Raw genomic sequence first — 13,688 nt, 5'->3', positions numbered from 1 at the left:
CAGTATCAGCTGTCCACCCAAACACGATAGGAGTTAAATTGGAAATAAGAATTATTCTATCATAAGATATGCATGCCATGCTGGGACTATCATTAAAAACTGGTGGTAACGGAAAAATATAATAAAAAGGTCAAAGGTGGCCAGATTTGTTCTATGACGAGGGCCTTTCTTTGGACCAGTTCACGTGATCATTGAAATGTCGAGACAATTTGTTGACGTTTAACGAAAATTGATTGAGTTATCAACTGCGTGTCACTGTATGTGACAGAAACATGTGTTGTTCAATGAAGGTAAATAGATAAAATTCAAATATTATGCACCCAGACTATAGTTACAATACCTACTACAAACACCCATCACGGTATATTAAACCCCACACAGAGAGCCTATTGCATGGCCTCAGTTAGATTGACTAATGTGTATTAAAATTGGGACAATGAACAACAGGTAATACGAACTTAATCAATATTCAGTAGCATAGCAACAACCAATCAGTGATTTCGATAGTTCAAAGAGGCGTAATTCTGACGAGAAATATTAATATCCTTACTAAAACATAATCTTATCGTGTTTCTTTGCTGACTGACTTTCAAACAAAAATATGTGTCATTGTTATCATATTTGTAATCTAATGCGGACACGATATTCTCTACATGATTTTTCAGATGTTTCCCGTTTTCTCACTTCTCACATCTTTTAACTAAAGTCGAGGAAAACACACCAAGAATATTCCAAAAGTCAAACCAATATGTCATGACTTCTGATCCATATTCTCGTTGGAGGTAGCTACTTTTTCACGGATAATGTTTCAAGTATATGATGCTGAAAGTACGAGTGATGCAAACTTAATATGAAGTTGTCCCCATTACCTTGGCCTCGAGAGGTTTTTCTTGACAGTCAAATTGCCTGTCTTGTGTCAATTGTAAGAGTTCAACGACTCAAACACTCAGTATCGTGCAGTGGAAATATACATCGTCGCGTGTTGAATTCAATGAATTTACGATTATCTTTGAACTTAAGATCACCGTTTGATTAGTATGATAGGATAGAGAGCCTTGTGTTAAAAATACTTGTGAATGGACGCTTGAATTAAGTTTGCCCGAGGCTTAGAAAATGTAGACATTTGGTCGGTTGGGTTAATATCTGATTATAGAGCAGGTCACATATGAAAAAAACCTAAGAGTGCGAGGACCCTCGTGAGAAAATGATTCTCGTGGAGCCTAGATCATCCAGTCGTTTACCGAAGAAACTAAAAGAGATACGCAATCGTAAGAAAGTTAGCACTTCTCGTCAGTCTGGTTTTAAGAATTAAAAACCCGTTTGTATCAATCTTATGACTTGAGGCTAATATTTCTTTGCCGTGAGAATAAATTTCAACCTATTTTGACAATGAACTAGTCTAAACGATCGTTTTCCATTATATTGTCCTTGCAATATTTTCTCTGTTCATTTAATGTGCAATCGTTTTGCTTCTTTGGGTGAGTGTGACGCGCCTATGATCATTGCCAATATCAAGTAGTTTCCCAAAGACAGAAATAGTTGTTGAGTCGTAGCCTACTGTACAACATATAAATATATATATAAGCATAGGCTGAAGTATGCATGCGTGCACCCAATAAGAAGAAAAACGTGTTGAATGTAATGGATCAATCTTTAACTGTTCTCTTGTCACAGAAATGAGCCGTGAGCTATTCCCAAGTGTTTTAAATCATGACCTAACGTTGATGTTTAACGTTAAACTTGCGGTAAATTTAAGGATAGTATTTCCAAAGTGGCCCTATAGCCAAAAAAAAAAATGATATTGCCAAGTTCTTCTTGCCTGGAGCAGTAGCGATATATATCGCTTCACCACCACCACCCTTGTCAATGGGACAGATTCCGTTTAACAACAGGTCAATTCCCCCATTTCTTCACTATCGTGACTTGGTGGAATGCTTGTCCGTACCTCACGGCTCATGCTGTCACGCTCAGCGGCGTTCAAGGTGTCGTAACCCATCTGAGCTGTCACCATCAAATTGGCTCTTGTAGGTAAGATGTGTTACCCTATAGTGCTTGTTTAGTGACTTGGTGCAGTGACTTCGCTGAGCTTAACTGTAGTTTATGTTTATCTTACAGTTACAGCAGCAAAATTCGACAAGGCTTTGGTTTGATTGGTGGATATAAACCACAAAATGATGTAAGGGTAGGCTGTTATATTCCGAGATTAATTCATCAATATTCCTTGAGCATGCAGTACTTCATGGCTCTTGTTTCACGAATATCAAAAGATGAGGATGCAGATGATTTATCGTCTTTCTAGTTGTCTTCATCTCGAGTTTAGACAAGAGAGATTTGCAGTCATTACTCACCCACATATGACATCGTGCTCTTTAAAGGAACAAGTTAACATTTAGACATGGACAACATATGACATCGTGCTCTTTAAACGAACAAGTTAACATTTAGACATGGACAACATATGACATTGTGCTCTTTAAAGGAACAAGTTAACATTTAGACATGGACAACATATGACATTGTGCTCTTTAAAGGAACAAGTTAACATTTAGACATGGACAACATATGACATTGTGCAAACGTCGTTGGTAAGGGTATTAAGTCGGTCCCATAAAGGGGTAATAAGGGCTACATGTAATGCCATCAGCAACACAGGGCGATCGGGATAGAATATATATATATACCCATTTTCATAGGATCCATCATATGAGTTTTACAGAGATATCATAATTATTCGTAAGATAAAATTGAGTTCACAAAACCAGACCCGTTGTCATCAAACTTTAATCAAATGACAATAAATATTGCAACAAAAAAAGATATTATTACACAGACCAGGATGTCTTTATAATTCACAGAATTATCTCATTTGTAGCTGTCCAATTTTTCCCAACACCACAATTCAATGGATCATACCATGCGAACTCAAAATATTACAAATTCAGAAGCGAACCTATATTGATGTGTTACCCTTTAACGTACACAGGTCGAGGGGCTTTCTCATTGTAAACAATTGTAGTAAATGTGTTGTCTTAGTTGTAAGAATCCAGGCATACATATGTTCATAAATCGTCCAAAAAATCTGCCCTTTTTGGGGATATAAACTACTTTTACGATGCGTGTGCTTCTTGGCTAGGTTTCTACCCATCGTCTACCCTTCCATACTGTTGATCGTTCATGACGTACCTAAGTATATATGGACGCAAAATCCTTCACAAACTTCTTGAACTGATATGAACGCGGCTACTCTTACGATCTGTTTTCAATGTGTATCAACGGAATTATTACCGTAAAGGAATGCTCGTCTCGATTTTACGACATGCAACCTCCGAATGAAACGGGAAATTACGTATCGCATTACCTATTTATAGTAACCTATGTTAATGTATTATAGTAACATATGTTAACATATATGCATATCGTCTGCAAATAACGGTAAATTACGCAAAGTGCACTAACCAACGCAATAGTTTGTATATATCGACTCAATATTGTCTAACTATAAGGGCATGTGTGGCGTTCTGTTTTCCCGTGACCTTAATGTTTAGTGTAAATATACGGATGGCTGGACGTTCGCTTTACAAAACAGGTCTAGTGGATATCGACTTCTTAGTCCGCAGAGCATTTAAGCATCATTGTATAGTGAGGGTTCCAGCTAGCAGGGCCGTCAAGGGGCACGACAGATCCTGGGCCTTCTTTGTATATATTATACTTTATCCTATATTTCCCCATGCAGTACCCATAATTGGCACATTCAGGCTAAATGTTCTGCTATATAAGTTGGATGAGTCATCGGCTTGAAAGTTTTAAAGTTTACTCTTAGAGATTGAACAATGTCTATAAGATGGTAAATTGAAAGCAATATACGAAATTAATTTTAAAAATTTGTTTTTAAAATGAACAGATCAAACTAACCAAACCGAATACGCTGCAAAAAAACACAAACGTTAACTCATTATTGGGAATAGGTTTGGGTTCGGGTTCAGGAATGTGAAATTATGGCTTATCAATTACAAGTGACAGATTGCCAACTACCTGACGAGAGCTTAATCCATTCGCCTTGCTTTTAATTTTACGTCATGCTTACATTTTTCTACAACGTTAGTTTCCTCTAAAAATTCGAATTGGTTTGGCTTGTCTTGAAAATCCATCATAGTTTCTGTTGCTGTTCATAATGTATCGTTACATGATGCCTGGTGAGCTCATTGCAGTGCAGACTAGTTTATACGCAGTAAAGTAGGGCGGTTGCAGGTGAGGGGCTTTTGTGTTCATCTTACGAGTAATATACCTGTTCAGCCTTCATAAGTTGATTGAAAACGTGCTCCTCTTGAAGGAAACCACGAGGGAAACTCGTAAGGCGAATCATTAAAGTACTTAGTTGTTGATGAACAATCCATACAAAAGAAGAATCAAACATCAATATTATCGAATTGATTGCTTCCTCTCATACCATGTAACTAATGAATCAATTAATTGACCCTCACAAAAAAAGAGCTCCCTGGATGATGAAATGTCTCGACGAGCAGATAGCAAATAATTTGAGAAGAAACAGGAAAAGGTGAATATGAGATACCTGCAAGAGATAAAAACAACTTAAGAAAGTCTGTGACTGGGAGGGCTGGGTTGAAGTTAGCTGCGAATTACATCATAAAGACGCTATTGGCTGTGATTAGAATTGCAATAACAAAACATAAAATGTATCAAGGGAGTCTGGAGTGGAAGGGTGGGATAGCAAACTCGATGTTATCTATTGAGAATTCTGATTCAAGTTGCTCAAAGTCGGTCGGATTTGTAGGCATTCGAATTACCCACCTGAAACAAACAAATATCTTGTTCAAGATCGCACCAAGAAAAGAAGCAGAGGATTTGGGGAATAATAATTTAAAAGAGATTTTGTGAATTATGGCATCGAAGAAGAGTACGCATGAAAGAAATGTAAGATAAGCGTAAGCTATGCAATTAGAAACGAACGATATCTTGCTGACAATTAATGTGACCAAAGTCAATAACCAATAACCTGTCATCAGACAGAGAGCAGGCCAATAATAAAAGCTTCTTTCATCGATGCCACTGTTCTATTTCCAAATATAATAGTAGGTCACGTAAACTGCGATGTTAATCCTGCATGATGTACAGAAACGGAAGTATTTAAAATATTTCTTCAAAGTCAAGGGGCGTTACTTTTGTTTCATAACTACGGAATGTATTGCCAAAATAACTTTTTGTAACTAACAACAAGTGATAAAATCGTCATTGCAACAATTTGCCTGAATTTAAAGAAGCTCGAAAAAATAAACAAAAGTCCTAGATTAAAACTTCAGGAATGTTTATGTTCTTCGAGTATTATTAGGGATTCAGTAACGTAAGCTGTCAGGTATTGCAAGTATATAGAGATATGGTGTTGAAGACATGAAGCCTATTATCCTTATAGTTACGTAATTATAATTATTAATTTTACATTTCAATTTTGCATTTTACAATATACATTTTACATTTCACATTTCAAATGTCACATGTCACATGTCTCATGTCACATTTTTCATTTTACATTTTACATTTCAGATTTTTGAGTTTTGAATTCACATTTTACATTTCACATTTTACATTTTTAGGTTGCCGTGAACGGACTCATACAAGGTAAAGTGACATGTTCGGACATCAAGGACACCTGTGTCGAACCAACATGCGAGAATCCCATCAGTAGCCCAGACCACTGCTGTAAGAGATGCCCGGAGGATAACGGTAAGTTCATACGCATCGACTCTCTGCCATATGATAATACGTCATAATGATACAATAAGGGAATCAAGTGTTAAAACCTAACTCGACCCCCCCCCCCCACCCCCCCCCCCCATTAACTGGTATAGACATATTGTGGTAAAATTAGAAATCATGTAGGATATTCAACTAGCCCTTTTATGTCATTGGAAGTACTAATAAAAATAAGTCATTCATATAATATTAATTGATGTTTTTCTTCATTTCTAACAGCTCCGTCATCAGCTATTCCTTCTCCGACTGTGGTCAGAGGGGCAGGCCAGTCAGGTGATGGCGTTTTCAGGGTGATAAGCGGCATGGATGAATGTATGTATCCAAAACGTTCACAGTTTATTTATACCTTTCTTTCTTGAACGTATATGTGTTACAAATCATATACTAGGATACTTTTCATACAACAATGTCATGCAAATAATGCCTTGCATGAATTATTAAATTAAATTAGTTGTTGATAAAGGCAGTTACAGTTTAAGTTAAAACAGAAGCGTGGCCGTCATCGGTTTGGTTTTATAATGGAAGGGAGGTAGGGTCATGTAGAGGTAATGTTTGGTGTGGTAGGCTGGGGTTGAAACAAGTGACCAAGTCTGACCCTTTGAATTCACCATTTTCAGGGTTCCTCGCTATGAAAGTATGCCTCTCATATTCGAAATAACCGTTACCATGACAATCGGTTACTTGCAAACTCTTCGTCTTTTTGTTGATAGCATTTGCATCGCTCCTGACTCAGAGGTTGGTTGCATCCAGATCAGCTGGAGTGGCTAGAATGTCCTTCCGTCTTCGCAGTAATGACTTGTATTTTACCATGACATATTCGAGGTATTTTCTTATCTTTTCAATATAACATGTCAACTATATTAATGTCAAATAGTCGTATTGCAGTGTATTGCAGTACATTAATAACAACGTAAAGTTAGTACATATAGGCTTACATTTTTGGGACCAATATGGGCCCCAAAACTTTGTGGCCTATTTGGCGCCTTAAGTCAGATTGTAGCCAAACTTGGTATAGAGTTTATTGGTTAATAGCTTGTACATGTTGGCCTAAGTTTGAACCCGAACCCGAATTTATGGGCCCAATATGTTTTGGACCATTTTGACTATTTATTGGGTTTCAAGATTTATGGGCAAATATATTTTTGAGCCAATTTTTTTGGGCCATGTATTTTTGGGACCATTTAGACGCAAATTTTTGTCGGGCCCAATTATCTTTTTTTTTTGGGGGGGGGGGGAGAGGGGCCAACATTTTCTTGTATCCTTGTATCCTAACTTGGAATACCGTTGTTGGTTAATAGCTGGTACATGTGGGTAAACATATGCATTAATTTTATCAACTATGATATTTGGTGATGATATTCAACACTGTAATATTTCACTAAGCAAGGAACCATAGTGCCCGTTTGGCTCTTATTATTATGATACGTTATTTTCTTTGTTCATTTTATTATTTCAGGATAAAAAAGCCAGTCGCAATTGTGTTCATGGATATCGTGAATGAAACACTCTACAGGCATGAGATCGGAGACCAAACAGACAAGGTAGGAAACAGGGTCGTGGAACATATCATTTTCCTTACATTTTATTGCGTTGTTCTCTCTGAATGTTCAGGATAATATGTAAATATATATGTGACTTTTACGTATTTATTATCATAATCGTGAAGTAAACAATACTGTGACCGGCATTGATCCATGTTATTTATTGCATAAATAAAGTTATTCACCCAGTGGAGTTAATTATACAAGGGATAGAGTTATGTGTTGCGAGACATGGTCCTAATTATATCTATATCGTATTATGTCGCTGCAGGTTTGTGGTGTATGGACAAACCTTCCCGGAGAACATTTGCAAAGAATCCGAACGAGCCAGATTTTTGTCAGCATTACAACTAAAAGAATATCAAATGGAGAGGTCAAAGGTCGCATTGTACACCATCGTGCATTTAGTGCAGGTAAATATGTTTAATATTTGCCTCTATGACTGCAGCCTGCCGGCAGTTATTACATTTATCCAAGACTTAACTTCCACGATCACCCAGCCTCGGCGAACTCTTACGTTCCCTCCTCAACGTCAGTTTATTGATACCTGTCATTGATTATGACGGTAGGATCGGTGCCCTAGGTGTTCCTCATCCCATTGACCCCTCCCCTACAGCCACCCTATACTTCTTCTTCTTGTTCCTTCCTTAAACGAGATGGGCAAATGAAGACGTGTAATTATGCGGTCATATGCTACTTCACGGACATCCCTAGGCTACCGTAGTATTTTATATGTATGGTATACCTTATTTATAAGCTATAACATTTTCTATGCTTTAAAGGGTTAATGATTTTTTGCAGACTTCAAGACATATGTATTTCTTGTAAGTTATTTAGTATCCTTGACTGATCTGTGCTTCTAAATTTGTCATGCATTGTCACCCAAGTGATGAAATTTCTTCTCGTTTTGAACAGAATCTTTCAGCACATTACTGGTCACACCTACCAAACGGTCACCGTTGAACCCGTCGCTAGGCAACGGCGGTATTGTTAGTATGTCCGTGTCGTCTGACGGGGCCAATATAAACCTTATAGCTCTATTGGATGGACTTGTGGAAAGTCGAGCAGGTATGGCTTATTGGCACAGTATCGGTACTGTAGACTTTTAGTCGTACTTTTCACTGCACGCAATCCGTGTCAATGACATGGAGATGTGTTTGTTATGCTTGCAAACAAACATTAACTTGGCATTGCCGCCATGAACTGTCTAGAGATTAACGACCTTAAGAGCATTATCCCTATAATAGTTTGTAGCCTCCTTTCGTATTAATCATAATTTTGCTGACACTGATAGCTTTAAGGCGTTTGTAATATGATGCATATTCATGTTTATTACACCACACCCTCTTTAGAGCATTCGATTCGTTCTTCATTGACTCAATTCAAAGGCGATTATACAGGAACATGTACTAGCATTTCTGATCTCTCTGAAGATATTCGTACCAAAGAATTTATAATGATATGATGATGTATTCACTAACGTGATCCACGATCGCGTTAAAGAAAATATAATATAATTACACAGAATTACTATATGATAACAACGAATAAAAACAACAAACAAACACAATTTTCTTTAAGCAGTTTCGAAATATCTATTTGCATGGTATTCATAATTTTATGAAAAAAAGTTTGCTGACAAGTTCCCATGGTAATATAAATTAAGTATAAGGAAGTCTTCAATGAATGTCGGTACCATGAAGGTATGCTTGTGTTTGCTTCACTTTATCACCTTAAATTCCACAGTACAATGAAAGGGAGAGTAATTGACAGAAGCATTAAGCATAATACGTTTGTAAAGCCAGCAGCTACACATATTAAAATATGTTTTACCATGTACACTGTATCCCTAGCTCATCCCTCCTCACCTTCCACTTCCTCACAATTGTCACATCTTACGTACGTATACGTGTAGGTTAGCATAATTCAGTTTAGCAATAGGTCTACTAAATTATATGATGCTCTCCTTGTACATTTCGAACGAAGTTTTAGCTTCTGTATACTGATGAAGTATTGAACAAGGTATAAATAAAATACGTTTTATTTGTATATTTCTTCAATTTCATTAGACCGTGGCAGCAACATAAACATCACGGTAGAACTTAGGAAGAAGACACAGACTTTGTTCTCGTCCACAGCAACCATTGACAACGGAGTAAGTGTAACGTCATATTATATTGAACGCGCAAAGGGAATTTATTGGTTGGATGAAGTGCTTCATGCACCTCGCGTGTACTAATGGTAGAGAGGCAAACATTTTAAGTATGGACAGAGCTTCCTTGGAATGATTTAAAGAGGAATTTTGGTCCATTTGATTTAAATTAATGCTGTATTCGTGATGTAGATTTTAAGCAGTCTACAATACTAATCATAATGCAGTAAATGAAGCCATTAGCAGATATTCGTGCGATTGCAATTAAATTCAATTTAAATATTCACCAAATATCATTTAATTTTGCAGTCTCGAGAACTAGCAACTGTTTTAGAAAGAGTACCCAAATCCGTCCGGAAGTGGTTTTCACGAGGTCAATTGATCTTCAGAGTCTCAATTTTGGGACAAACTGGTGTTTTAGCTGGTCTTGTGACACCTTTATCCACATGCAATAGTAAGTATAACGGTTTATTCTTCATGCCACGTTATGGCTTTTGTTTGATGAGTAGTAAACATTAATTTCTCATAACTGACAGAAACAAAGGTGACCCTATTACAAATATTAGCGAACAACAATTGTATATTGTTTAATCCGGTGAATGACATACATGCCACAAGTAATTATTCGTTTATTATTTGGATATTCAAGTACTAATTTTGTTGCGATTTTCTTGTTATGCAAATAGCCCTCCACGCCGTATTGTCGGGAAGCCAGGCTTTGGGAAGACAGAAGGCGATGGGTGCTACAGGATCTGCTATTATCTCGATTGCTAGAAGTGGTGTGGTCGAATACAAGGTAAGATACAACTACAAATCAATATGTGGTTAGGGTTAGTACTCTCTATATATGGTACTCTTATCTCGATTGCTAGAAGTGGTGTGGTCGAATACAAGGTAAGATAAAACTACAAATCAATGTGTGGTTAGGGTTAGGGTTAGTACTCTCTATATATGGTACTCTTATCTCGATTGCTAGAAGTGGTGTGGTCGAATACAAGGTAAGATACAACTACAAATCAATGTGTGGTTAGGGTAAGGGTTAGTACTCTCTATATATGGTACTCTTATCTCGATTGCTAGAAGTGGTGTGGTCGAATACAAGGTAAGATAAAACTACAAATCAATGTGTGGTTAGGGTAAGGGTTAGTACTCTCTATATATGGTACTGTTATCTCGATTGCTAGAAGTGGTGTGGTCGAATACAAGGTAAGATAAAACTACAAATCAATATGTGGTTTGAAGAGGGTTGAGTTTGTGCTACCTTACATTTCACAGGCCTACTTTGTTCGCATCCTGTACCGTACATTACCATGTGCGACCAACATTGCATTACCATGGTCATCTCTACGTGCAGCGTATACCCCATTACATTATAACACTCTTTCTGACACACCTTGCAGACATAAATTCATTTCTTTTTTTTGTCTCTCTCCTTAGATATTGTTAAGTGGTTTACGCAATAGACAAGTAACTGCAATAACATTAGAAGCAGAAACAAAGAATGCAGACAGAAGAAAGATTATCGCTGACATTATTGACGGCTACGATGGCAATGGCTTGGTGAGTTGCTGTGACGTAATCAGATCCCGCCCAATGGAAGGCCTCAATTGAATTACATTAGTTTAAAGCATTTATGGTCAGAGAATTAAGAATCCACTCCCTTACACCCCCCCCCCCACCCCCTCAACACACTCAGCTTTTTTGTCATATTACATTACGTTACTATGATATACTTTTCCCCTTAGTATATATTGTATCGGCATTACTTTGTGAATCATTAAGATAGACATTATATGTGGCTCTTTTGTCCTAAACCCTTGCAGGCGATTGGTACATATACAAAACCAAAGCCAAAAGAAATCCAGATGCTCTTACGAGGTGAAGTATTTGTGAACGTTGCCACATCAGAATATATCATATCAGAACTACGTGGCCGAATTACTCAGTTGCCGTACAACCAATATGTTAACCGAGAAGCAGGTATGTACAATTTTGAGGCTTTAACAAAAGAAATGTATTTATTTTAAGTATCTTGATGTAAATTTGTGTACATGAGATATTATGCTGTTTGTTCGATAAGGCTTGGTTTTAAACGTTAAGCAATTCGGTTGCCATATTTATAAATGTGTGACATCATAGTTACGTTTGCTCTTCTGTGTTTTTTCTTTGTGTGAGTAGAGCTTCCCATTCAACTATCGGGCGCTTCGTTTAGTCCTCCTATAGCGACATCTGCTGCTGGGCATGCGTGGATGGGCTTTGACGAAGACTGTCGTCTACATTATGAAATAGCAGTGAGTGGACTCCAAAACGAAGAACACCATGCGTATGCACAGATGGGTTACTACAATGCAGGAAGCGCACAAGTTAGCAGAATTTTGGATGCATTCCGTGGAAATTTGGTAATTTTCAGATTTTTCTATTTCTTTATTCAAATTTCAGATCGGGGGTTTGGGAGAGGAATTGAAGTGGTGGGAAAAGTGTACTCAGGACCTGAATGGTCAAACTGACCATGAATAAGAGGGAGAATGCCAATTGGTTCGGGGAAGGGGGGGGGGAGGGGTTGGCTTATGGTTTATTCTCATTAACCCTCAAATCTTATCATCTTTCGGAATAAGACACCTGTATTTTCAAACAATAGGTCTTCAGGCCCACTGATTTACTTATCCGTTCATCTTGAATTTATCGTTCTTTTAGGCGTTTGGCATCATAGACGATATTGAAGAGAGCTTCATGGAGAGGATGAATGAAGGCCAAGCGTTTATACAGATCAGTACAAAATCACACGTGTCTGGGGAGATTCGTGGACAGGTACGTATTAAACGTCATGAAAGAAAGATGCCTCATTTTCAAATAAACATTCCATAAGATTGTGTGAAGTTTGCAAAATATTTTGCACGTTCGTTTCGTTTGCTAAAACTTGTTAAAATTAATTTTGGCCCACTGACCTCGATTGAAGTATGATATTTGGAAAACAACAGCCGTAAAATATAGAGTATTGGCTATCATTTTCATACGAACTACAGTATATTCTTGTTTGTTTCCACGTAGCGTCATGGACTTGTTTATCATGCACATTTTGTAAACTAAAAACACGTAACTTAAGAACGAACAATTTCCTTGTCAGCGGAAGTCCCTTAGTGTTACTATTGGGTGGCGTTACTAATGTGTAACCTATTCATCGCAGTTTGCGATGGTATGTAGAGGCATGTGGTTCTGAAGATACCCTTAAATATTGCCCTACATTTCTGGATGGCCTTATTTGTGATTCAAAACGGATCAGTGTCACACCTTAAGTGATGCAGCAATTTGAGAAACGTGGAACCTAATTGTTTGGTGCTATAGTTTGCATTCCCGCCCAGATAGATCACACGTGCTCAATTATCTTCAAAGCGTTCACCCAGTTACATCAATGTGACAGTGATTTCAAAAGACCAAGCGCGACAGTTGTTCATCTACGGAGTCTTTGATATGCCATTTATATGGCTAGAATCTCCCATGTCGTAATTTGAATAATGTACCAGACACAAACATACATATATGTACAAATTGTTGTATCTTATTATTTGTGCCAAATACTACGTAATCCTAATGTTATCACTGACTTCACCAGGTGTGAACTTTCCAATATCAAGTATATATTTGCACTTCTAATTGTTACACGGATTACTAAATGAAGGAAACAAGAGACTTTTATTATATAGCGCCATTAATTTTTAAATTGTGCCAAACATGTCAATTTATGCGATGTCAGGAAGTACATTGCAGTAAGTTGTGACATTATAACTCTATGACAATATATTGATGTATTTCTAAACCCATTGAGTATGATAGTGTGTGCCCTTTGAGGTTTCCATACTACCATGGCACCTCTTACATTTAACATTGTTTACATTCTGTTTGCAACTACACCAGTTGTTTCCGTCAGTGTCTATTATATTATTTGCAATTCTCTCGGGGGAAACAGTTAATTTTAGCAAAGCAGTAGTATTGCGTACAGCTGTGAGGGTCTCAACGTAGCTCTGACAACTTGACAAGATCACCTACGTTCAAACGACAATCATGAAACCATGTGTAACGCAGATCGTATGTAGACATAGCTAACTCAAAGATACAAAGATGGCCTGTATGGGATGTAGAGGAATATAGTTCAGGCTATGGTGAGGCTTCTTCGCGAGTTCCTGCCTGCAGGAGGATCTACAATACATACATACATACATACAATTCAG

General features: G+C 37.5%; 1 protein-coding gene across 1 annotated transcript in view; it reads left to right on the top strand.

Moving 5' to 3' along the window:
- Window positions 1-13,688, top strand: part of LOC139975681 (chordin-like) — a 39,290-nt gene that overhangs the window by 17,724 nt on the left and 7,878 nt on the right. The window contains exons 3-15 of the mRNA XM_071983790.1: window positions 5,610-5,739; window positions 5,989-6,081; window positions 6,480-6,591; window positions 7,226-7,310; window positions 7,582-7,723; window positions 8,226-8,378; window positions 9,380-9,465; window positions 9,772-9,916; window positions 10,149-10,258; window positions 10,900-11,022; window positions 11,286-11,442; window positions 11,641-11,861; window positions 12,157-12,270. Coding sequence (XP_071839891.1) covers window positions 5,610-5,739; window positions 5,989-6,081; window positions 6,480-6,591; window positions 7,226-7,310; window positions 7,582-7,723; window positions 8,226-8,378; window positions 9,380-9,465; window positions 9,772-9,916; window positions 10,149-10,258; window positions 10,900-11,022; window positions 11,286-11,442; window positions 11,641-11,861; window positions 12,157-12,270 — 1,671 coding nt within the window. The remainder of the gene's footprint in view (window positions 1-5,609; window positions 5,740-5,988; window positions 6,082-6,479; window positions 6,592-7,225; window positions 7,311-7,581; window positions 7,724-8,225; window positions 8,379-9,379; window positions 9,466-9,771; window positions 9,917-10,148; window positions 10,259-10,899; window positions 11,023-11,285; window positions 11,443-11,640; window positions 11,862-12,156; window positions 12,271-13,688) is intronic.

Source organism: Apostichopus japonicus, chromosome 11, assembly GCF_037975245.1.
Source record: "Apostichopus japonicus isolate 1M-3 chromosome 11, ASM3797524v1, whole genome shotgun sequence".
Classification (NCBI taxonomy): Eukaryota; Metazoa; Echinodermata; class Holothuroidea; order Aspidochirotida; family Stichopodidae; genus Apostichopus; species Apostichopus japonicus.
Note: the sequence above shows the minus strand (reverse complement) of the source record. Positions and strands in the feature narration are given on the sequence as shown.